This window comes from Lathamus discolor, chromosome W (assembly GCF_037157495.1).
Source record: "Lathamus discolor isolate bLatDis1 chromosome W, bLatDis1.hap1, whole genome shotgun sequence".
Lineage (NCBI taxonomy): Eukaryota > Metazoa > Chordata > Aves > Psittaciformes > Psittacidae > Lathamus > Lathamus discolor.
The window spans coordinates 26,069,749-26,095,975 of record NC_088908.1 but is presented as its reverse complement, the minus strand read 5'-3'; the positions used below and the strand labels follow the sequence as shown (position 1 = coordinate 26,095,975).

At 43.2% G+C, this 26,227-nt stretch overlaps 1 protein-coding gene across 3 annotated transcripts in view; it reads right to left on the bottom strand.

Annotated features, from left to right (window-relative positions):
* Positions 1-7,773: 7,773 nt before the first annotated feature.
* Positions 7,774-26,227, bottom strand: part of LOC136004216 (alanine aminotransferase 2-like) — a 74,038-nt gene continuing 55,584 nt past the window's right edge. Inside the window, exons 8-12 of one of the 3 annotated variants that reach the window (XM_065660511.1) lie at positions 26,011-26,185; positions 22,200-22,355; positions 21,043-21,155; positions 10,256-10,386; positions 7,774-10,085 (exon numbers count right to left, since the gene is read on the bottom strand). In XM_065660511.1, the coding sequence (XP_065516583.1) occupies positions 10,296-10,386; positions 21,043-21,155; positions 22,200-22,355; positions 26,011-26,185 (535 nt within the window). In that variant the 3' untranslated portion in view covers positions 7,774-10,085; positions 10,256-10,295. Of the gene's footprint in view, positions 10,387-21,042; positions 21,156-22,199; positions 22,356-26,010; positions 26,186-26,227 lie in introns of all 3 variants that reach the window. The other 2 variants (XM_065660512.1, XM_065660510.1) reach the window with 2 other exon arrangements.

Below are 26,227 nucleotides of genomic sequence, written 5' to 3'. Positions count from 1 at the left end.
TATCGGGTATCCAAAAAAAAGGCCCAACTAATTCAAACCTGAGTCTCCTACTTAGGATATGAAGTAACAGGAGGACAGAGAGAACTTGGAATTACTACAAAATAAGCCTTTTGCCAAACTCCACGACCATCAACTGTCAAGGAGCTCCGGATGTTCCTGGGAATGACTGGATGCCGCAGACCTTAGATGCATGATTACAGTGTTCTGGTAAGACCACTATATGAACTGTAAAAAGGAAATCCTCTCTCTTTGGAATGGACTGATACAGTAGCGGGACTTTTAGAAATTCAAAAACAGAGCTAATGAGACCTCCGGCTCTGTTACTTCCAGATGTAAGTAAACCCTTTTGGCTATATTCTTATGAAAAACAAGTAACAGCCTTGGGGGTCCTAGCTCAGAAACTAGGACCCTATAAAAGGGCAGTGGCATATATTTCAAAACAGCTGGATGAAGTGAGCAAAGGATGGCCCTGATGCCTAATGACTGTGGCAGTGGTTGTCATGAATACTGAAGAGGCTTACAAATTCACCTTGGAACAAAAGATTACTATGCTAGTGTCCCATGTTGTATCAGCAGTCCTGGAACAGAAAGGAGCCCACTGGTTATCTCCTTCATAGAATCATAGAATACTTAGGGTTGGAAAGGACCTCAAGACCATCTAGTTCCAACCCCCCTGCCATGGACAGGGACACCTCACACTGAACCATCCCACACAAGGCTTCATCCAACCTGGCCTTGAACACTGTTTTTTAAAATACGTTTTTTAAAATACGTTTTTTAAAATACACTGTTTTTTAAAATACCAGGCCACCCTTGCAGAACACGATGATATAGAAATTGTGGTCACTAATGTTGTGGATCCAGCATCCTTTTTGCAGGAACAATCGACAGAATCAGTAACACACGACTTTTTGGCCACTATAGAGACTGTATATTCAAGCTGATCAGATTTGATTCTTGGTTTACTGATGGTAGTAGCTTCATGAAAAATGGTGAACGATCGGCAGGGTGTATGCCATTACCACCACTTCACAGGTAATAGAAGCTAAACCTTTACCAGTAAACACCTCCACCCAAAAGGCAGAATGAGAGTCCTGGAATTGGCTAAAGACAAAAGGATAAATATTTGGACTGATTCTAAATATGCATTTGGCGTGGTACATGCACATGGTGCCATCTGGAAAGAACGAGGACTTCTGAACACACAAGAGTAACAGATTAAACGTGCTACAGAAACTGCTGTTCAGGTACCTGAGGAAGTAGCTATTATGTATTGTAGAGGGCATCAACAAGGTGACCCTAATCAGAAAATTGGAAATAAATTGGCTGATTTTGAAGCCAAACGAGCAGCTGAACAATCTAAAATCATGTCCTTAATCCCTGATGGCAAACTAACAATTGAGAAATATGAACCTAGATATTCAAGAGGATAAAAAGTTGATTGAAGATCTGAAAAGACAGGAAAACAAAGAGGGTTGGGTTCAGATACCTGATAGGCGAATTGTAATTCCCTATAATCAACTCTGGAAGCTAGTTCAGGAGGAACATAATAAAACTCATTGGGGTAGCAATTCTTTGTACAAATATTTAGACAAACAAATTATAGGAAGGAATCTATACACCATAGTTCAATTAGTGACAAAACAATGTCAGGTCTATCTTAAGAATAATCCTAAAACTGAAAATAGAAATCAAATTGGGACAATTGAGAGAGGAAGTTATCTGGGACAGCAGTGGCAAATAGATTTTTCTGAATTACTGAGAAAAGGAAGTTTTTGATATTTGTTGGTGTTAAAGGATTCTGGATTCTTTTTCAAGCTGGCCAGAAGCATTCTCTTGTAGAATAAATAATGCAAGACAAGTAATTAAAACATTATTAAACAAGATAATACCTCATTTTGTAGTACCAGCAGCAATTTCTTCCAACCAAGGCTGGCACTTTAGTTGCAAAATTGTTACGAGAACCAAATGGCACTAGACAGGTTATTGGCTTCACAAGGATGGGTTTGTTCCATAATCAATGGTTCCTATATAGATCAAAGTGGCAGAATTGAAACAGATCTGGAGGAAATTTGGAAACAAACTCAAATATTTCATGAGATGACCAAGTCTCATACCTCTTGGGTTTTTGAAGAAATATGGAAAAAGTTAACTTCATGGTTACCTAATCTCTCCTGTTTGAGGCAACTGGTTGCAGAAATCTTAATACTAATTCTTTTAACACTGATTACTTGTGGCATGATGCAGTATTCTTTTTGGTGTTGTAAAAGGTCCATAATTAATTATGAGGGCTGGAAAATACAAAAGGTTAAACAAGTTGAAAGTGGTAAATACTTTGCCAGAACTCCTGAGTAAAATAGAGTTACATAGCAAAAGGATTTTCAAAGGTAAAAGAAAATGGGGGACTTGATATAAGGAAAGCGAGTGCCTGGAAAACATAGGATTAAAATACTTTTAACTTAACTTAGGTCTAAGATAGAGAACAATGTTTGTGTTGTAAGTCTGTGGTATGATAACAGAATTTAGTAGTCTAACACGAGTGAATTTCCATCCTTCTAATTATCAGTTAGTTTGGAGACAGTGACTCCCAAACATCTGCTAGCTTGGGAGGCAATAAATTTTGTAGACGGTCACACTGTTTTAAATCTTTGCCAGCTATCAGAAACTTGCAGATACGGCTGGTTTCAGCTAATTTATGATTACTGGGGCATCCAACTGTGCCAAAGGTGAAAAGTGCACCCTGAGGAAGACTGCTTACTTCATCTTGAAGACCCCTGCCCACGACCAGCAGAGGGCAGTGCACAAGTGCCAAAAGGGAGGAGACTTATGATAATGAGTTCCTAAACTAATTATAATATCTGCGCCGGAACTCTCAGGAACCTAATGAATATGCATGTTTGTGTGTAAAATATATCTGCTTGCTTAACCCCTCGGTGTGCAAGTTAGGAGGAGCAATCCCCCTTGCACCCAGCGCCGTAATAAACATACCTGCTTTATAACTCTAAGTTGTAGAGTCTGATTTCGTGCTTCACTAGGATGAACAGATTGAGATGGAAAGAAGTGCTCACATTTTTACACACAGAAAATACTAGACTTTTAATTATTCCTTATCTCTTCAGGCTTAAATAAGATGACTTAAGAGCACATGTGAAATAAGGCACTGGACTCTATACACTTATCAACTAATTCGACACCCTGTGTTACACGGGTCAGTCTACTTGAAGGTACTGAGTGAATCCCTGCAGTGCAATACCACTGCCTATTAGCTAATATACTCAGCACACAAAGCAAACTTTTATATAAAAGACACCAAGTTTACAGGTTTTCTTGCATCAGTCAGGGGTACATTATGCTGTAATGGTGTCTGCATCCCTCGCCATGCACACTGCTGTGGTTTAACCCCAGACAAAGGCAGACAGTGGCTTAATTTCCTCTGTCTCCAAAGCAGCTGTGATAAACACATAAATGTATTGGCTTTCGCAAATCATAGGTGTGGTTATGTGGATATAACTGTATGAGTTTACAATAACAGAAACAAAGCTCGCTAAAGACACAAGATTAGACAACAAGTTAAAGAGGGTCAGAACTCTTGAGCAAAATGGAGTCACATAGCAAAAGAATTTGTAAAGGTAAAAGAAAGAAGGGGGGGCTTGATATAAGAAAAGCTAGTGCCTGGAAAACATAGAGTTAAATTACTTTTTAGCTTAATTTAGGTTGTAGAAAGAGAACAGTGTTTATGTTGTGATACTCAGATTGACTCTACAACTCGTTAAAGTTGTAAAGTAGGTATGCTTTTTATTCAGCGCTGAGGTGCATGGGGATCGCTCCTCCAAAGTATGCACACCCAGGGTAGTTTTTCCCTCTACATTTATTCTCTTAAGGTATACATATGCATTAGATTACTGATATGCCTATACATATTTAGTATCTATCCCCACTTCATATTATAATGAGCTAGAAGGTCCTTTGCGCCTGCGCAGTGCCCCCCTCTGGTCAAGGGCAGGGGTCTCAAGATGAAGTAAATGAGTCTTCCTCCTGTGGGCAGGGGTCTTCAAGATGAAGTAAATGAGTCTTCCTCTTCTTAAACTTTTCACCTTTTAATCTTCACGCATAGCCTTAGGGTTTGGTCGGTATCCCAGCCATAAACCATCTGCTTCTCCCCCTTATCAATAGACTCAGGCGTCTGCTTTTCCTTATTTTTGCTTATCAGTAGAACCAGACCTCTGCTTCTCCCCTTATCAGTAGTCTCTGCCTTTGTTCTGCTTAGTAGGCATGATAGGTGTTTACAACAGACAATACTTTTGTTTAAGCAAGCGAATTCCTCTAACCCCCTTGTATATTGGTTAACCCTCTGCATCATAAGTCTGTGGAATGTAGTGGCCCCACTAAACATAATTGTTTCACACTAGTCTTCTAAAGTGTCTTTAGTTTTAAAGAAAAATGTTTGTGTTGTCTGTGGTGAGATAACAGGATTTAGTGGCCCCACTAAACATGAATGATTTATTTCACACCATCCTTCTCCTTATCAGTTAGAGACAGAGCCTCCCAAACATATGCTAGCTTGGGATACTCCTTGTCTGCCCATCCTGCAATAAATTTTGCAGGAAGGTCACACTGTTTTAAATCTTTGCTAGTTATCAGAAGAATTACAGATATAGCTGGTTTCAGCTAGTTGTGTGATTACTGGGGCGTCCAACTGTGCCAAAGGTGAAAAGTACACTGTGAGGAAGACTGCTTACTTCATCCTCAAGTCCCCTGCCCACAATCACCACAAAGCAGTGCGCAGACACCAAGAGGAGGAGACTTATGATAATAAGTTCTTGGAGCTAGTTATAATATTCCCCGCCTATATGCAGGAATTATGAATATGTATGTGACTAATGCAATAGTGAAAGTATATAAACCTGTAACAAATACTAATCACTTGCACCTCTGGCTACAGTCATGCCCCCAGCGCTGTTGCTTTTGCTTTATTGACTTTGTCCCTCAATAAAACCATGTTATCTTGTTTAGAGGAGTGAGTTTGTATTTTACACAGCTAACCACTCATTCCCAGTCAGGTTGATTTCAGATTCACCACTTCCCACCGCAAGCAGGTGTTCAGCCAGGAGAGCAGGGCTCCATCACACCTCATGGTAACTCAGGAAGACAAATGTTATTCCTCCCAGAGTCCCCTCCTCCTTCTTGGGCCCCCCAGCCTCCTCACTGGTGGGTGAGAGGCAGAAAAGGCCTTGGCTCTGTGAGCACTGCTCAGTGGTAACCAACCACCCCTGGGTCATCAACACTGTTCTCTGGCTAAAGCCAAAACGTTGCACTGTATCAGCTACTGGGAAGAACATTAATTGTATCCCAGCTGAAACCAGGACACGCACTTACCAAGCAAGTCTTTTAATTTTCCTGATGGCAACTGGCATCTTCAGCAGCTCCACCATAAACGCCTTCTCAGCTGTTTGCAAGAGCGAATCAAGGTCTTTCTTAATTTTCTGGATATTTTCCTTGGCTTTAAAACAAAACAGGCTCTTACCGCCATATGTGTTACATGTTTCCAAGTACCAGGACTGCTAGACCGCATTCAAAATAAAACAACGCTTTACACGGATAGTCTGACGCGGGAGCCCTCCTGAGGCCGACAGAAGCACGGCGCGCGCCGCCAGGGCAGCGCCTCAGCCCGCCCGCCACCGAGCTGAGGCCCGCGCATTCCTCAAGCCCCGCCGGCCCCCAAGTCGCCCCCTCGCCGGCCCGAGCGTGGGCCCGGGAGCCGAGCGGCGCCCCTCAGGGAGAGGCAGTCCGTTTCCCGCTCCTCGCCGCCGGCCTTGGCCCTGCTCCGGCCCGGAGACTCACCTCGCCGGGACCCACTGTTTTCCCCCCACCGGCCAGGCAAGGGCAGACATGCGGACGCCACCGGTACCGCCACAGTGCCCACTTCATCACCTACGAGGGCTGACGCCCGTCAGAGACCAGGGACAGCCGCGAGGCCCTTAGCGCCATTCCCGACCATACACTACTGGTCGAAGTTGCTGAGGAAGAGTGCGATGTGCTGATTCATAGAATCATAAAATCAACTAGGTTGGAAAAGACCTTTAAGATCATCAAGTCCAACCATTCCCACAGCACTGCTAAGGCCACCACTAAACCATATCACTGAGGGCCTTGTCTACACATTTTTTGAACACTTCCAAGGACTTCCAAACACTTCCCTGGGCAACCTGTTCCAATGCCTGATTACACTCTCTGTGAAGAAAGTTTTCCTAATATCCAGTCTAAACCTCCCCTAGCACAGCTTGAGGCCATTACTTCTTGTCCTATTGCTTGTTACTTGGGAGAAGAGACTATCCCCACCTCACTACAACCTCCTTTCAGATAGCTGTAGAGAGTGATAAGGTCCCCCTGAGCCTTCTCCAGACTAACACCCCCACCCACCCCACCCCCCAGTTCCTTCAACCAAGGGACATCCTATGTCACTCAAAAAAAAGCTGTAATAAAATCTGACTGACAATTCATAATATAGATTATGAATTAAAATCAGACCATGATGCTCTTGTTTGTAAAACAATTAACCTACTCCCTCAAAAAACAGGAAAATGTTTCTGCTCCAGAAAACATTCAAATACTCAATACAAATAAGAGAATAGCCTGCTTTGTTTTCTTTTTTGTTTAGTGGTGCTGGCATATGCATGTATGTATAGGGAAGCAGGACTAGCTTCCCTTTCCCTAAACTTAATTGCCTTTTGAATTACCAAACAAACACCACTAAAGTCACCTGAGGTATCACTTCAAAAAAGACAACATTATGTTGCTCTGCAAGTTTAATCTCATACAAGCTGTGTAAGAAGTTTTTTTAGAAGGAAACAACTGATAATACCAAACCAACCCCTCACCAAAGCTTTCGGGCCACAATTGATCAGCCTTACCTGACCGATTGATCCCCTCTATGAAGAGAGAAGTCTGGCTTGCTTAGCTCCTGGTTACAACTCCTTACATAAAAAGATATAATTAATTATGAGCATAAATCATGCCTAAGACCATCTCTGTGTACAGAGAATAGTTTTCTGGTAACAAGTTTGACAAATTTCAAGTCCATAAATTGGAGTGATGCAGAAATTAATGATCAAGTATATGGATATGTAAATACTATTTGAACATGAAGTTTAATGCTTCATAGTTGCCCTGGGTTCAGCAGTAGCAGTCATTTTTCTCCTTCTTAGTAGCTGGTGTAGTTCTGTGTTTTTGACTTTCAGCCTGGGAACAATGCTGATAACACTGGTTTTTAGTTGTTGCTCAGTAATGTTTACTCTGACCAAGGACTTTCTGAATCTCATGCTCTGCCAGGGAGGAGGGGAAGCTGGGAGGAAGCGGAGACAGGACACCTGACCCAAACTAGCCAAAGAGGTATTCCATACCACAGCACATCATGCCCAGTATATAAACTGGGGGCAGTTACCCATAAGGGCTAGATCAGTGCTCTGGTCAGGCTGGGTATCGGCCAGTGGGTGGTAAGTGGTTGTATTCTCTTCCCTTGTTATTTCCCTTATCATTATTATTATTAGTGGTAGGAATAGTGGTTTTGTGTTATACCTTACTGGACTGTTCTTATCTCAACCCGTGGGAGTTACATTCTTTCGATTCTCCTCCCCATCCCTCCAGGAGCAGGGGGAGGGAGGGAGAGTAAGCGAGTGGCTGCATAGTTCCGGGTTGCCGGCTGAGCTTAAACCACGACAGTAGTGCAATCCAGCAAGTGCGGCTTCAGTGACATAGGAATTGGAGAACTATTACTTTCTTTTTTTTTTTTTAACATGTGCTTTATTATTTGGAAGTCTCGTACATCTGAAGTACCTGTAGGAGAATCAAACTTAGAAGCATGCATTTGAAAGTAAGGATTGTCTGTTACTAATGAAATATTTCAAAGACATTGAAAATAAGCATCTTTTCTTAGATTTACAGGATTGTTCCACAAAAATGTACATTAACCTTATCTGAATACATACAAATATTGTGGATGGATAATAGAAATCACCACCCTTCCATATAAGATGCATTAGGAACAGCCTTATAATGTCAGAAAAATAAAAGGCATCATAATAGGATGTTTAGGAAAAAAATGGTTGATGATATTATATTTTGATTTAAAAGTGTAAGAATTGCTGTCCCAACTTAAAACAAAAAGCCTTTCACACCTGTAAATTATTAGAAACATGTAAACCTTTAAATTTTTTCCAGAAGTATCAAGTGCAAATGCAAGGCAAATATAAAATCTGTTGACTTATTAGATTACAAACACTACCCCATGAAATAGCTGCAGTTACAAAAATATAAAAAAAAATATTCTAACTCCTGTTGTTAGATCTTAGCTTCAGTCTACACTGCATTATGAGTCCAAAGCCAGATCTGATTTGGACACATTCCTAGAACAGGAATGCGCTGTTTGCCTTATTTTTACATCAATATTCTGACCTCTTAGGATGGTTTTGCTTTCTGAATTTGTTTTATTAGTGCATATTAAGGATGTAGAGAGTGCTAACATATAAAAGGCTGTATTTATCAACAGCTAGTAGCAACATAAGTGTTCTCAGTCTGCTGACCTCCAAAAAGTCCATTTCTACATGGATAAAAGGATTATTTTTTGTTGTTGATGTTCTCTAAGCCTCCATAGTAGCTTTGTCTAGCAGTGTGCCATTTTAATTTATGAACCTGGAACCACTGGTAGGTGACTGAGAAGTACTAAAGTCTTCTCAGACTTCAGTAAAGAACTGTGAGAAGTACACCAGCTGCTAATACTATGTCATAGACCAGTGGCTGCTGTTCCAAGGACAATTATTGGCAACATCTCATCTTCCACACATAATAGATTGGCACAAGCTTTATCCCTATGGTGATTCTCTAGCCCTTGGCTTTAGTAACCTGGATCAGCACAGGAAGTTGAACCAGCTACAAAGGCAGCCTAACAAAGTGCTAGTAGACATAAAAATGGGTTTACTTCTAAATAATAACTTAAAAATAATGGCTAGATTAAATGAGACATTCTTAATGATTAAACATTGTAAATGCTGAGCCTAAGGCCTGACAAATTCAAATCCTTTCATGGCTGAATACTGGAAGCTATCTTCTTTCAGTCCTTTATCAGTGCTAGAAGAAGGTGTCCATCTTCCAACTCTAGAGAAACAGAAGCCTTCTTTTGTTGTGCAGGGAAACTGGCATAGATTAGTAGAGTAATATAGCTGTACTCCTAGATGGTGAGCTTTTTTTTAATACTGGGTTTTAATAAGCACTCAGGGTCATCAGCCAGCAGTATGACTGTGGAAGATTTAAGTGAGCTGTACTATTGTCTTGCACCAAGCATAAAGATATTTTCCTTTAAATACCTTTTAATTCATTACAAAGCACCCCCAGCCTTTCTCCTGCTAAAGAACATTTGTTAGTCCTTGCCATTCAAGCAGGATTTTGGCCAGCTAATGGATCTCTTGTGCTTCCAAACAAATGGTGTTCAATGTATATATAAGATATGAGCTAACAGGAGACTCATGGAGTTGTTATGAAATGAAGTGTTCAGTGCTCTTATGCTGAGATAGCGTGTTGAACAGCATGAACAAGAAGCTAATAATCCTCATCATGTTTTGGTTTCATAAAAATAGGGTTCAAGGAGACACCATGTTCACTCCTCTGATCTCCTCTGTATGTTCCAGTCATATTATGGCAGGATTTTTTTTAACAGAAGTTCAAAGGTATCTGTACACATCTGTCAAACATTTATTTATTTTTTTTTAATAAGCAAACTGTACCTACATCCTTAATCAGATTTGGAGAACACTTCATATTTAACATCACCAAAAAAACCAAAACCAAAATCACAAACAATACCTATAACGTAGGCTTTTGAATTTTTGTTTAGTAGAATTATAAGATAGGAAACATGTTCCTAGCTAAACAATTGCTCTTGGCATTTGTTTTGTCAAAAAAATCCACACAAAAGTAGTATTTTTAAAGAGCAACTCCTTTCCCCAGCCTATTGAGTCAAAAGTTCATGAATATAGCTTCCAGTCAAGGCACAAAATCCTTTATTGACTCTTTCTTCTCATTCTTCCCTTTCCCTTAAAAAAAAAAAAAAAGTTGGTGCAACAACATCTTCTATACCAGACATTAAATTTAACAGTCCAATAAGTTATAGCAGTAATGGAAATTGGTTCTACCTATTTTGAATTTAGTTAAATTAGATGAACAGCACATTCTCAGCATTTTTTTGTTCATTTTCTGCATTCACCTTGAAGTGGAGGGGATGAGGAGAAAAAGCCACAGTAGTTTCATGCATATTTTTCAAGAAACCTTATGTGGAAATCTTTCATTTTCTCCAGTAGGACCTTCAGCTTCTCTGCTGGAGGAAGAATGGTCATTCTGAAAAATAATATTTAAAGAAAAAAACAAAACAACCCACATTATCTTCAAAACAAACTAAACTGTGATCTTTGCACAGATCTTGATTCATCTCGGGACACAGCTAGTAATGTGTTAAGACAGATAGGAAAAGCCTCACACTCCCAGGCCCTTGTCCTCATGGGGGATTTCAACCACCCTGACATCTGTTGGAACGATGGCACTGCACGGCACAAGCAATCCAGGAGGTTCCTCGATTGTGTGGAAGACAACTTCCTTCTGCAAGTAATAGAGGAGCTGACAAGGAGAGGTGCCATGCTCGACCTTGTGCTCACTAACAAGGAAGGGCTTGTTGAGAATGTGGTACTCCAGGGCAGCCTTGGATGCAGCGATAACGAGATGGTCGAATTTGAGATCCCCAGGACAGTGAGAAGAGCATGTAGCAAGCTCACTGCCCTGGACTTCAAAAGAGCAGACTTTGGCCTCTTCAGGAGCCTGCTTAGTAATATTCCATGGGATATAGCCCTGGAGGGCAGGGGGGCCCAAGACTCTTGGTTGATATTCAAGGATCCCCTGCTACAAGCTCAGGAGTGCTGCATCCCAACTAGAAGGAAGTGCAGCAGAAGGGCCAGGAGACCTCCTTGGATGGATAAGGAGCTGCTGAGGAAAATTCAAAGGAAAAAAGAGGCTCATAAAAAGTGGAAGCAAGGACAGGCAGCCTGGGTAGAGTACAGGGATGTTGTCCGGGAAGCTAGGGACCAGGTTAGGAAGGCTAAGGCCCAGTTAGAATTAAACTTGGCCAGGGATGTTAAGGATAACAGGAAGGGATTCTACAGGTGAGTAGCAAACAAAAAACAGACTAGGGACAACATAGGCCCCCTGAGGAAGCATTCGGGAGAACTGGCTACACAGGATTTGGAGAAGGCTGAGGTTCTGAATGACTTCTTCGCCTCGGTCTTCACTGGCAAAGGCTCTGACTGCACCACCCAGGTCTTAGAAGGTAGATGCAGGGACTGTGAGAATGAAGACCTTGGGCCTGCTGTAAGAGAGGATCTGGTTCGAGACCATCTTAAAAATCTGAACGCGCACAAGTCCGTGGGACCTGATGGAATCCATCCGTGGGTCCTGAAGGAGCTGGCGAATGAAGTTGCTAAGCCACTGGCCATCGTATTTGAAAAATCATGGCAGTCAGGTGAAGTTCCCGACGACTGGAAAAAGGGAAATATAACCCCCATTTTCAAGAAGGGGAAAATGAAAGACCCAGGGAATTACAGACCAGTCAGTCTCACCTCTGTGCTTGGCAAAATCTTGGAGCACATTCTCCTGGACAGCATGCTAAGGCACATGAAAAACAACAAGGTGCTTGGTGACAGCCAGCATGGCTTCACTAAGGGGAAATCCTGCCTGACCAATTTGGTGGCCTTCTATGATGGGGCTACAGAACTGATGGACAAGGGTAAAGCAGTTGATGTCATCTACCTGGACTTGTGCAAAGCATTTGACACTGTCCCACACAACATCCTTCTCTCTAAATTGGAGAGATATCAATTTGATGGATGGACCACTTGGTGGATAAAGAACTGGCTGGATGGCCGCACACAAAGAGTTGTGGTCAATGGCTCGAAGTCTGGCTGGAGACCGGTAACGAGTAGTGTCCCTCAAGGATCGGTGTTGGGACCGGTCTTGTTTAACATCTTCATCGCTGACATGGACAGTGGGATTGAGTGTGCCCTCAGCAAGTTTGCCGATGACACCAAGCTGTGTGGTCCAGTTGATATGCTGGAGGGAAGGGATGCCATCCAGAGGGACCTTGACACGCTTGTGAGGTGGGCTGATGCCAACCTTATGAAGTTCAACCAGGACAAGTGCAAGGTCCTACATCTGGGTCGGAGCAATCCCAGGCACAGCTACAGACTGGGCAAAGAAGAGATTCAGAGCGGCCCTGTAGAGAAGGACTTGGGGGTGCTAGTCGATGAGAAAACGAACATGAGCCAGGAGTGTGCGCTCACAGCCCAGAAAGCCAACCGTATCCTTGGCTGCATCAAAAGGAGCATGACCAGCAGGTCGAAGGAGGTGATCCTGCCCCTCTACTCTTCTCTTGTGAGACCTCACCTGGAGTATTGAGTGCACTTCTGGTGTCCTCAACATAAAAAGGACATGGAACTGCTGGAACAAGTCCAGAGGAGGGCCATGAGGATGATCAGGGGACTGCAGCACCTCCCGTATGAAGACAGGCTGAGGAAGTTGGGGCTGTTCAGCCTGGAGAAGAGAAGGCTGCGTGGGGACCTAATAGCAGCCTTCCAGTATCTGAAGGGGGCCTATAGGGATGCTGGGGAGGGACTCTTTGGGACTGTAGTGACAGGACAAGGGGTAACGGGTTAAAACTTAAACAGGGGAAGTTTAAATTGGATATAAGGAGGAAATTCTTTCCTGTTAGGGTGGTGAGACACTGGAATCGGTTGCCCAGAGAGGTTGTGAGTGCTTCATCCCTGGCAGTGTTCAAGGCCAGGTTGGATGAAGCCTTGTGTGGGATGGTTTAGTGTGAGGTGTCCCTGTCCATGGCAGGGGGGTTGGAACTAGATGGTCTTGAGGTCCTTTCCAACCCTAACTATTCTATGATTCTATGATTCTATAATACTTTATACTGACTCATGGATGGTGGCAAATGCCCTGTGGGGGTGGTTGCAGCAATGGAAGTAGAGCAACTGGCAGCGCAGAGGTAAACCAGTCTGGGCCACTGCACTGTGGAACTATATTGCTGCCCAGATGCAGAATCTTGTGGTGAAGGTATACCATGTAGATGCTCATGTACCAAAGAGTTGGGCCACTGAGGAACACCAGAACCATCCACAGGTGGATCAAGCTGCTAAGATTGAAGTGGCTCAGATGGATTTAGATTGTCAGCAACAGGGAGAATTATTTTTAGCCCCATGGGTTCATGACAGCTCAGGCCATCAAGGCAGATATGCAACATATAGACGGGCTCGTGATAGAGGGGTGGAAATACCAATGTGTTGAGGGCTCTTTAACAAACAATGGGCATGTGAGCGATCCAGGACTCTTGCCATTGGTTAGAGTTTGTAGTAAGGATTAACGGCCTAGTTCACAGGTTACTTCAGGGTAAAGCTGCGGCCACGTATGTGGAAGTTCTGCAGGAGGAAAACAACTCCCGGATGCTGAAGAAGGAACCAATCAGATAGTGTTGCTCCCGGATGCTGAAGAAGGAACCAATCAGCTGTCTTTGCATCATGTGTAGAAACCAATCATTGTAAAGCTTAAGAGCCTGACCAAGCTTGGAAGCTATAAAAGGCGGTGCTCTGAAGTGAATAAAGGTCAGTTGCTGATTACATTAATCAGCATGCTGTCCGTTGATCTGCCGCAAATGGTGCCCAAACAGGGGCCCTCTTGCTGTTGCTTGACTGAGCGAAGAAGACAGCTGGAATAGGAGGGGAGAGGAAAAGCCGACCAAAGGGGTTGCTGTCCTGGCAAATGAAAAAGCAGAGTGCACTCTGAGGTATCCACATGGAAAAGGAAGTGTGATGAGAGAGGGAATCTCACCCTGATCAGGTGAGCGGTCGGTGAGGAGATGGGAGTCTCACTGTCGAAAGAAGAGGCGGCAGTAGTAAAGCTCCTCCAACATATCCTTTCTCAGAGAGGACTAACATATGATGATGGTACCTTAAAAGCCCTTTTAAAATGGGCTAAGGACCGGGAACTAATTTTGGGGGTGGGTGCAGCTTTTGAGCTACACACCTGGGACCAGATTGGATCCTCTTTAGGGGAAGAAATTGGTAAGGGATACAAGGAGGCTCATTAATTAGCTACCTTGAGGCGACTGATTAAAGAGACTTCAGAAGAAATGGAAAGTGAAAGGGCAGCCACTGCGTCTGCGTTTGCTGCAGTTTCACCGAATTCCTCTGGGTCAGAATCCGTTTCACATGAACTATTTTCCCCGATATCAGTGCCCGGACCGGAGCTGGTACAAGCCTTAATCGTAAACCCCCTTCAACCATCACAATCAACAGCTCCTGAAGTGAAAAAAACAAAAATGGACCCATTCCCCACCCCCACCCCCCACCCCCCACCCCCCTGAATGTCCAACAGTTGCCGCCCCGGCTACGAAGACTGAGGACAGAGATGAAGATGATACTTCGATCCAGTCCCTATTGACCCCGAGAAGGAGCCTGTGTATATTCATCGGACTGCTGTTGTTGCTGCTCCTGAGGTTCTGATGCCTGATAATTCTGATGCTGACCTGGATGGTCCTTTTGACCAAGGGCCTATTGATCTGGAAAAGGAGTCTGATTTATATCCCCCAGATCCTCATGATAAATGGGCAGCTGTTGAGGGAGAAGCGAGATGGGTGGGGGATGCAGATGTATTGTGTGCTTTCCCTGTGATGTATGTGCTGGATCAAGACCTGTGGTGGGAAGGTCTCTTGTATGCTCTTATCAGGGGTATTGGGCGGACTGTGGCGGACCGTAGACTTGGGGCCCCATATACAACTCATTTCATACAGTCTCTCTGTGATACTCATGTACTAGAAGTTGGCAAATATGTTTATGATTCTATTGACTGATGCTTGAAAACCTTTATAGATATTGCTGGCCACTTCATCCGATGTAGGCTGGCCACCTGTGTCGGAATGAGTGTGCATTTTGGTCAGTATAAAAACCCAAGCCTCATGCAATGTGGGGGAGGCAGAGGCTCTGCGGGGACACTCGCTAAGGTTGAGCCTGCCACCTCGCACTGCGATGATGCTTCCTGGAGCTGGTTTCCTGATAGTCTTCACAGGGTCCTTGTGCCACGTTCTGTACGTGGGACTGTGTAGTGGGAGTAATGATTGTCTGGATTTTGTGTTTCAAATACTGTAGTTGTGTGGAGTGTGCTTGTGGGATCCCATATGTGTGTGTGTATGTGTGTGTGTGTGATGAGGGCAGATGGTGTTCTATGTATTTTTTTGTTGTCGGGTTCATCAGTGCTATTGCTGACATGGGGTCAAGGATACGGCTGTGTACAGCTATCGACAGAACCATACTGGCTGCCAGCGAAACGTATAAAGCCCCAGAACTCAACAACAAAGAAATGGCAATGACAGAAATCTTTGTAATATCTGTTCTATTATGTGTGACCATGGGTAATGGACAAGTATACTGGGCACATTTGTTAAATCCCCATTATTCCGACCGGTTACATGGTGTGTAGGGTTCACTGGTATGACACATGTTATAAAGATTCAAGTGACTTCAAATCAGACTAATCTTACTGAAGTAAAATTGTAAACTCTTGTCCTGCATGTCAACGCACAGGCTTTGGCCTTGGTGCTGGAGTAAATCCTTGAGGTATTTTACCACTACAACTTTGGCAAACGGATGTCACTCATGTTCCAGAATTTGGACGCCAAAAGTATGTTCATGTCTTGGTCAACACCTCTTCCATGGCAATTTGGGCCACCGCTAAAACTGGAGAAACTTCTCACCATGTTGTGAAATACCTTCACGCCTCTTTTGCTGTCTTAGGTGTACTCCTATCTCTTAAAACAGACAATGCTCCAGCCTATGTTTCTGCTAGGTTTCACCGCTTTTGCTCCCTTTGGGGTGTGAAACATCTCACCGGACTCCCTAATTCACCCACTGGACAAGCAATTGTTGAGCGGGCTCACCAGTCCCTTAAAAACCTGTTACTTAAACAAAAAATGGGGGAGAGCGGTGTAGGACCTAGTGAACGCTTGGCAAAAGCATTATATGTGTTAAATTATTTACCCCTGGCAGGAGAAAGGGAAGAATCATAGAATCATAGAATAGTTAGGGTTGGAAAGGACCTCAAGATCATCTAGTTCCAACCCCCTTGCCATGGACAGGGACACCTCTCACTAAACCATCTCACACAAGGCTTCATCCAACCTGGTCTTGAACACCGCCAGGGATGGAGCACTCACAGCCTCCCTGGGCAACCAATTCCAGTGTCTCACCACCCTAACAGGAAAGAATTTCCTCCTTATATCCAATCTAAACTTCCCCTGTTTAAGTTTTAACCCGTTACCCCTTGTCCTGTCACTACAGTCCCTGACGAAGAGTCCCTCCCCAGCATCCCTATAGGCCCCCTTCAGGTACTGGAAGGCTGCTATTAGGTCCCCACGCAGCCTTCTCTTCTCCAGGCTGATCAGCCCCAACTTCCTCAGCCTGTCTTCATAAGGGAGGTGCTCCAGTCCCCTGATCATCCTCGTGGCCCTCCTCTGGACTTGTTCCAGCAGTTCCATGTCCTTTTTATGTTGAGCCCCCTATGATGCATGTTACAAGGTGAAGGGAAGATCCTGCACTGAAATGCAGAACTCATGGAAATAGTGGGAAAGAATCAAAAAGAGCTTGACCCTAAAGCTGAATGTGAGATCTGCCAGGGAAAAGCACGAGTAGAGAAGGATGGAGGGAGCGTGGGATGGGTTTTCAGGTCAATGCCGTGCATCTGCAGGTGAATTAAGCAGGGTTTGCTTCCATGGCAAAGAGGATGCTCCTCCTTTCCCCTCACAGCCCCCAAACACACAAATTACCACCAAACCCCTCTTTTCTTCAGCTGAGCTCAACAGAGACACAAGCAAGTGGCTCCCAGCACCCTGGTAAAAGCCACACACCATTATTTTCCTATGGAAAGGAGGAAAAAGAACCTCCCATGGTAATTCACAGTAGTGCCTTAAAATCAGGGTTAACAAAAAAGGAAAAGGATTTTTGTTCAATACAAAGATCTCAAAACGGGAGAATGGAAGGGGCCAGTTGCGGTCTGTATGACTGGTCGAGGCTATATGTGTTTGATTACAGGAGAAGGCCCTCGTTGGATTCCAGCGCAATGGGTAAAAACTTGGAAATCACCCATCGAGAGAACCTCAGAATAGCCTCAATTATAAGTTGGTGGATGATGGCTATGACTTTAGGTCAAGCATTACATACCATAGAACCACGAGAGAACATGTGGATCACCTGGGCAAACTAAACGAACCAGTCATCCGTCTGTCTCTCCATGGCCACTCCTGGGGACCCTTTTCGTACCTGTTTAATTGGCGACCCTTACCTGCGCCTGGCGGACTGGACCAATTGGATAAATAACAGGACGGTTTTAAATGGCTCTTTCATTAACCAGACACGTCATAGAATTTATGATTGTACTGTTCCAGAAAACAAACCAGCCTGCTGTTATGGGGAAGTGAATCCAACAGGGATGGTTGGAGCAATGATCATTAATGCCTTAAACACCACAATGCCTTGGGACCCTCAGGAGTTAGATCTCTGGGGGTCCTTAGCAGGCAATGCGTCATGTTTTTATTTTGGAGGATCGGCACCTATAGGGGTAAGCTTTTTTAAGAAATATATTTGGACACAATGGACCAATATGTCGAGTAATTATGATTATAAAAATTATAGAAAAAAATGATATTGTAATGGAGCAATAGGTGCTGAGACTCTAGGTGGTAAATTTTCTATTTGGAATAATAATTGGGCAAAACAATTTCCTAAAGGATATTTTTTAATCTGTGGACATAGAGCTTGGCAAGGGGTACCAAAAAATGTTCAGGGAGGGCACTAAAAGACATAGAATGTTTAGCTTGCTGGACTGCAAAGCAGATTAATATCACATCTAATGTCGTATCAGAATTATTAGAAGATTTAGACAGTGTTAGGCATGCAGTTTTACAAAATCATGCAGCCATTGATTTTTTACTTTTAGCACAGGGCCATGGTTGTGAAGATTTTGAAGGAATGTGTTGTATGAATCTATCTGACCATTCTAGTTCAATTCATCAACAACTATCTCAATTAAAAGATAACATGAAGAAATTAATGATCAATCATGGTTTGGATGGTTGGCTCCAAAATTTAGGTATTACTGGGTGGTTTGCAGATTTGTTTACATCAGGCATTATGATATTATTAAGCATTATAGTCTTTGTTGTTATTATTAGTATAGTATGGAGTTGCTTAATGTCTGTAGCATCACGAATGATTAAAGGGGTATGGATGGCTCAAAATAAAGAAGGGGGATTTGCTGAGGGCTCTTTAACAAACAATGGGCATGTGAGCGATCCAGGACTCTTGCCACTGGTTAGAGTTTGTAGTAAGGATTGACGGCCTAGTTCACTGGGCAAAGTTGTGGCCACGTATGCAGAAGTTCTGCAGGAGGAAAACAACTCCCGGATGCTGAAGAAGGAACCAATCAGCTAGTGTTGCTCCTGGATGCTGAAGAAGGAACCAATCAGCTGTCTTTGCATCATGTGTAGAAACCAGTCATTGCAAGGCTTAAGCGCATGACCAAGCTTGGAAGCTATAAAAGGCAGTGCTCTAAAGTGAATAAAGGTCAGTTTCTGATTACATTAATCAGTGTGCTTTCCGCTGATCTTCCGCACCAATGGACCCTATTGTCCAGGATGATGGGTGAAGTACAAATAGAGGGAGGCCTGGGCAGACTGACTATATCACAGTCCCACCAACCCACCAAGGCAAGCGCCATGTGCTGACCATGGTGGAAGCAACCACCGGATGGCTGGAAACATATGCTGTGCCCCATGACACTGCCCAGAACACTGTCCTGGGCCTTGAGAAACAAGTCTTGTGGTGACATGGCACCCCAGAGAGAATTCAATCAGACGATGGGACTCATTTATGGAATAACCTTATACACACTTGGACCAAAAAGCAAGGCGTCAAGTGGGTATATCACATCCCCTATCATGCACTGGCCTCTGGGAAAATCAAACGGTACAGTGGGCTGTTAAAAACTACACTGAGAGCAATGGGCAGTGGGACTTTCAAACATTGGGATACACATTTACCAGAAGCTACATGGTTGGTCAACACTAGGGGATCTGCCAACAGGGCTGGCCCAGCCCAATCAGTACTTTTACATACTGTAGAAGGGGATAAATTTCCTGTGGTGCATATGAAGAATTTATTGGGGAAGACAGCCTGGGTTATTCCTGCTTCAGGTAAAGGCAAACCCACTCGTGAGATCACTTTTGCTCAGGGACCCAGATATACTTGGTGGGTAATGCAGGAAAACAGGGAAGTCTGATGTGTACCTCAAGGGGATTTAATTTTGGGGGAAAACAGCCAATGAACTCAATTATATGCTATATAACACCTATATAGCCCATCAGTTAGATGCCCATTTCCACCACTTTGGGCTTTGAAAAGAAGATATGTGCTGTCATGACCATCAGCAGAGAATAAAGTCATGGGAAAAGCCATGACTGAGGAAAAGTCCTCAGGTCACCATCAACTGACCCTGACTTCCCTCTGATCATCACTCAAAGAAAGAATGAACTCTGATGAAACTAGACAAGCTCGGCAGTGACCAGACGAGTTCAGCAGTGTCATCAGCAGGCAACAATTCAACACTACACACCGTCTCTCCTGCCCTGAAAGACTGTTACAAGAGATGCAGCCTGACACCATGGACTGAACGAATTCAGCAAACTTCATAGGGATGGTCCATGGACTAAGGAATTATATCTGTCTCTTTGTGTGTGTGTGTGTATGTATATATGAGACAAAAAGTGATGGTATATTGAAAAATGTGGGACCTAAGCATGACATGAATGGTATAGAATAAGGGGTGGATACTGTCCTGGGTTCAGCTGTAACTGTTATTTTTCTCCTTAGTAGCTGGTGCAATGCTGTGGTTTTGACTTTCAGCCTGGAAACAATGCTGATAACACACCAGTGCTTTAGTTGTTGCTAACTAACACTTACTCCAATCAAGGACTTTTCAGGCTCTCATGCTTTGTCAGTGAGAAGGGGCACAAGAAGCCAGGAGGAAGCAGAGACAGGACAACTGACCCAAACTAGCCAAAGGGGTATTCCACACCACAACATGTCATGTCCAGTATATAAACTGGTGGGAGTTACCTGGAAGATCATTGCTCGGGTTGGGCTGGGTATCAGTCAGCGGGTGGTGAGCAATTGTATTGTGCATCACTTGTGTTTATTGTTTTCTTTTCCTTTTCCCCTTTTAGCTTTATATTCTCTCCCCTTGTTATTTCCCTTATCAGTATCGTTATTAGTGGTAGGAGTAGTGGTTTTGTATTATACCTTAGTTACTGGACTGTTCTTATCTCAACCTGTGGGATTTACATTCTTTCGATTCTCCCCCCCCATCCCTCCAGGAGTGGGGGGAGAAGGAAGAGGGTTGTGAGTGAGCAAGAAGCTGCGTGGTTCTGAGTTACCAGCTGGACTTAAACCACAACAATTATTCAGCATGTTTAAGGAGCAGATTTATAGGGAAGATAGTGCATTTTTCATGCAGTTTCTCTGTATGGAAACATTGTTTAAACACACCCCCACACACCCCCCCCAAAAGAAAGCAGGGCAATTTTTGTAATGCCTTAGGCAACTTTAAGATTAGAGTATTAGCTATTATTATTGTTTGTATTCATGGAGAAGGCATTTAAAATGTCAGTGTATAAAAACAGAATAAAACTATGTCAGCAATCTGTGAAAACACCGTAAAAGCCTGAATAGCTCATCTAGCAGTACAAGTCTTTGACCTAGTTGTCAGTGCACAGAAAATGTCCAGTAGAAAGACAGATAACAAACTGAAACAAAAATCCTTATATTTGAACAGAAGAGAAAATACTGGCATGGTACTGAACTTATTACAGTTTGTTTGATTTTAAAGAAACAGAAACTGTACCTGAAATGGTAGCTTCCTTCTTTTTGGCCAAATCCACTTCCAGGTACAACACATATTCCAGTCTCTTCCAGAAGTTTCATGCAATAGAACATATCAGGTGCCATTTTATGAACCTAAGGGAATGAATGCTTTTGAACTATTGAAGGCAAAATATTACAAATATATAGAATTTTATTACTGTTTTTCTTCCTGAATCCCTATCTTACAATATTACTTTCTTATTCTGCTTACTAAAGAGAATGAAGAGCAGTTGCTAGTAGGACAGCTCACACTGTGAATTAAATAAGAGTATCTCATGGAGGAACAAGGCTGAAGAACCTAAACAAAGCACTCTCTTCAAAAGAAAGGTTTTACATATTCTTGGTTTTCTCCTTGACTTGCTTGTAGCTTTTTGTCAAATGTCTCAAAATTGAACTTATAAAAATCTAAGCAACTGACATTTGACAAGATGAAATTCATTTGAGAGCTGTGTTCCACTTACTATTTTTTCCCCAGAATTATCTACTGACTAAAAGTCCCCCGATTAATAACTATGGAAGTTCTTAAATAGATGCAGGTTATATGCCTAATCAAATAATCAGCTGAAAACTAGCCCTATTTATCCTCAGCTAAGCTGATAAATTTCCCTTTAAAAAATATTAGATGTTAGGGAATACAGCTCTAGTTAGGATCAAAAAGACTTGTCATTCAGTAACATAGCTTACTGGCCCAAATACATAAAGGTAAAATTTGTAAGAAAGTTTCCCTCCCTCTTTCCCACACTTCCTGAATGGGGCTTCTTTTGCAGTGTCAGTAGTACACTGCCATACACAATGCCCATCACATGTCCTGGCCTACCTAACCCAGGCACAGGCAGCAGCTTGGAATTTGCACAGGTCCAGCTGCTTGCCCACCGTATGACTTAATCTATTTAACACTAACATCCTTGGGAAACATTCTCAACCTGGAAGCCTTACCACTGTGATGAAATGATCAGTATTGTTTTCCTCTCTTAAAATAAAGGTCATGTTATATTTAAGATCATACATAGTCAATGAAGTACTGCTTTTGTAACTATATGAGCTTACTCTATCTCTGGAAAAAAAATTCATCATTAGAAATGGCAGGCACAAGTGTGTGAAGGTTAAAATGGACTGGGGTAAAAATGACTGACTGACCTTTGCTTCCTCAATGGCTTTGGAAGGAATAAAGATCCGTGGGAAAGCATACATAGCTCCTTGAAGTGGATTACAGTGCATTCCTGGTATCTTGTTAAACATGTCTTCTGTTAGTTTGGCTTTTTTGGCAAGATTGTTCAAAACAGACTCCTTCTCCTGTTTAAAAGGAAGGTGTTCAGTTTGACGTATTTGAAGTGGCAATAAAAACACCAGAAAAACCTAGGATGCTTCAAGAAGCCTCCTCAAATTAAGCACTTTCAGGGCTTTGCAGAGCTATTAGAGCAACTGATGTTCTTAATTCCAGTCATACTTTTCAAGACATCAATGCAAAAATGCATTAGCAGGACACAACTACAAAGCATTGTAGATAGCCAATAACCTGCAGAAGTCTCTATTTGCAAACCCTCTTCTTACATTCCTCCTTCTGAGCATCCACTCTTGGCTACTTTTTGACATTAGCTGAACCTTTGATCTGACTCAATACTGTAATTTCTTAAGGCAGATTCAGTTTCATTTTTACAAGCGAGAAAATCTATGTATACTTTAATACAGAATGCCATGTTGTTCAGTTCATAGAGGCACTGGATACCTAAGAACAAGGCTGATACTTGTAAGTTTATTTGAACTTGCATTCCTGCTTAGATTTTAGTAAAAGCAAATCTTAGTAATTCCTATGTCTTGCTAAACACAGGAGAGAAATTCAGCAAGAAAGCTGATCTGATAATGCCTTCTGTCGTGGTTTAAACTGAGCCACACAGCTCATTCACTCACTACCCCCCCCTTCTCACTCTTTCTTTCCTTTCCCCCCCCCCCCCCTCCCCGTTCCCAGAGGGATGGGGAGGAGAATCAAGAGAATGTAACTCCCACAGGTTAAGAACAGCCCAGTAACTAAAGTATAACACAAATCACTACTGCTACCACCAATGATAATAATGATAAGAGAAAATAACAAGGAAAGAGAACAAAATACCACCCACCGAATGAGTTCAACCCCCCCTTAAGAGAGCCTGTGCCCTTCCAGGTAACTCCCAGTTACCTCCCTGGGCATGACGTGCTGTGGTATGGAATACCTCTTTGGCTAGCTTGGGTCAGGTGTCCTGACTCTGCTTCCTCCTGGCCTCCCCTCCTCCCTGGAAGAGCATGAGACTCACAAAGTCCTTAGTCAGAGTAAACATTACTTAGCAACAACTAAAAACATCGGTGTTATCAGCTCTGTTCCCAGGCTGAAAGTCAAAACACAGCGCTGCACCAGCTACTAAGAAGGAGAAAAAAGCACCGCTACTGCTAAACCCAGGACAGTATCCACCCCTTATTCCATACCATTCACGTCATGCTCACATCCCACATTTTCAATATAACATCTCTCTTACATATATATACAGCCACATACACACACAGACAGAGAGAAAGAGATCATTTCTTAGTGCATGGACCAATCCCTATAATGCTGTCGAGTCCATTCGGTCCATGATGTCAAGTTCCATCTCTTGTAACAGTCTTTCGGGGCAGGAAAGGCTGTGTGCAGTGTTGGATCGTTGCCTGCTGATGCTGATCGCTCCTTTGTCGCAGCAGGGAAGAATCAAGACAAGACCATTGTGATCCATAAGCGTGATTCGTTTATTGGGCTTCTACCTCCGGTTAATATAGCAACAGTAATACATGAATATGCAAATACTAGGTGCTTGATTGGTTCTGGCATAAGTAAGGCATTGGGTAAGCTCATTATTTTTGTGGATAAACTGTGTACTTTTATATCCTCTATTTTTATGTGCTTATCCAGTTTATTAGTTAGTGTCCTTGTCTGTAATTAGCCAGAGCATGGCGCTTCCCTCCAGATGTCCCTCAGTTCCTCATTATCTGGTGCTAGTAAGTCTGCACCATTCTCTAAACAAATGTTCTATTTCAGCTCGTTGATGGGAACGTGGCCTTTCTCTGTTAGCCACTTCTCCACATTCCTTCACTGCAGAACTCGTCTGGTTCTATCAGAATTCATTCTCTGTTGGGATGATGGTTGGAGGGAAGTCAGGGCCAGTTGCTGGTGACCTGAAGACATCTAGTTGATGGGCTATAAAAGTATTACACAGCAGGCAACAGCATACAATTAAGTTCATTGGCTGTTTTCCCCTAAAATCAAATCCCCTTGAGGTATACATTGGACTTCCCCATCTTCCCGCATTACCCACCAAGTATATCCGGGTCCCTGAGCAAAAGTAATCCCACGAGTGGGTTTGCCTTTACCTAAAGCAGGAATAACCCAGACTGTCTTCCCCAGCAAATTCTTCATGTGCACCACAGGAACTTTGTCCCCCTCTACAATAGTGGTGGAGACATTGCTGTTATCTTGTTGATCACATCTGCGGGGATCTGTCTATGTCCATCTTGCCATTTTATTCCCAAAAATTGAATCTCCTGTGCAGGTACCTTGACCTTACTCCGTTTTATGGCAAAACCAGCTTTCAGCAGGATTTGGATGATTTTCCTCCCTTTCTCAAAGACTTCTTCCACTGTATCGCCCCACACAATAATGTCATCAATGTACTGCAGGTGTTCTGGAGCTTGCCCCTGTTCCAGTGCAGTCTGGATCAGTCCATGGCAAATGGTAGGGCTGTGTTTCCACCCCTGGGGCAGTCGGTTCCAAGTGAAATGGACACCCCTCCAAGTGAAAGCAAACTGTGGCCTGCATTCTGCTGCCAAAGGAATTGAGAAAAATGCATTGGCAATATCAGTTGTGGCATAACACGTGGCTGCCTTTGACTCTAATTCATACTGAAGTTCTAGCATGTCCGGTACGGCAGCACTCAATGGCGGTGTGACTTCATTCAGGCCACGATAGTCTACTGTTAGTCTCCACTCTCCATTAGACTTTCACACTGGCCATATGGGGCTATTAAAGGGTGAGAGGGTCCTGCTGATCACTCCCTGACTCTCCAGTCTACGAATCAGCTGATGGATAAGAATCAGGGAGTCTCAGTTGGTGCGATATTGCTGCTGGTACACTGTTGTGGTCGCGATTGGCACTTGTTGTTCTTTGACTTTCAGCAGCCCCACAACAGAAGGATCCTCTGAGAGACCAGGCAAGGTGGACAGCTGCTCAATTTCCTCAGTCTCCAAAGCAGCAATACCAAAAGCCCATCGGTACCCTTTGGGGTCTTTGAAGTACCCTCTCCTGAGGTAGTCTATGCCGAGGATGCATGGAGCCTCTGGACCAGTCACAATGGGGTGTTTTTGCCATTTCCTCCCAGTCAGGCTTATTTCAGCCTCCAGTACAGTCAACTCTTGGGATCCTCCTGTCACTTCAGAAATATAGATGGGTTCCACCCCTTGACTGCTTGATGGCATCAGGTTATGCTGTGCACCGTTATCTCCTAGAGCCCTATGCTTCTCTGGGACTGATGTGCCAGGCCATCTGATCCACCCAGCCCAGTAAATCCGATTGTCCCCAGCCTCCACCTGGCTGGAGGCAGGGCCCCTCTAATAGTCATCACAACGTTGAACACTTAAGTCATGTTGAAACACAGCATTGCACCAGCTACTAAGAAGGAGAAAAACTGACTGCTACTGCTAAACCCAGGACACCTTCTTAGCTTTTTTTTTTTTGTCTTCTAAACAAAGGATCTGTAAATGGAATAAAAAATACTTTGAAAGGTAGTCATATTGAGTTAATTTAAAATACCCTGCAGAGTTCTGTAAACTGGTGTTATTACATGATTGCTGGAGAAGAAAGGAAAGGAGTCTGGCCTCTGTGCATATTTTGAGTTCACAGTACTTAGGTTTAGGAAATGCACAAAAGAACAAGAATGTTATTGCTGACCTTTATGAACTGTGAATAAGATTCTTCTCCAGGTATTGGAGGATTCACTACAACATCCATTGCTGCTTGTCCTGAGACCGGAGGACAAAGGCGAACAGAAAGCAACTTAACAAGCTGTCCTTTAATTTCTGGGTGCAAGTTAAGGACCTCCATATAACCTCCTCTGTAGCCACATCTGTGATTAAAGTGAACAAATCAGTTAACCTCAAATGTTAAA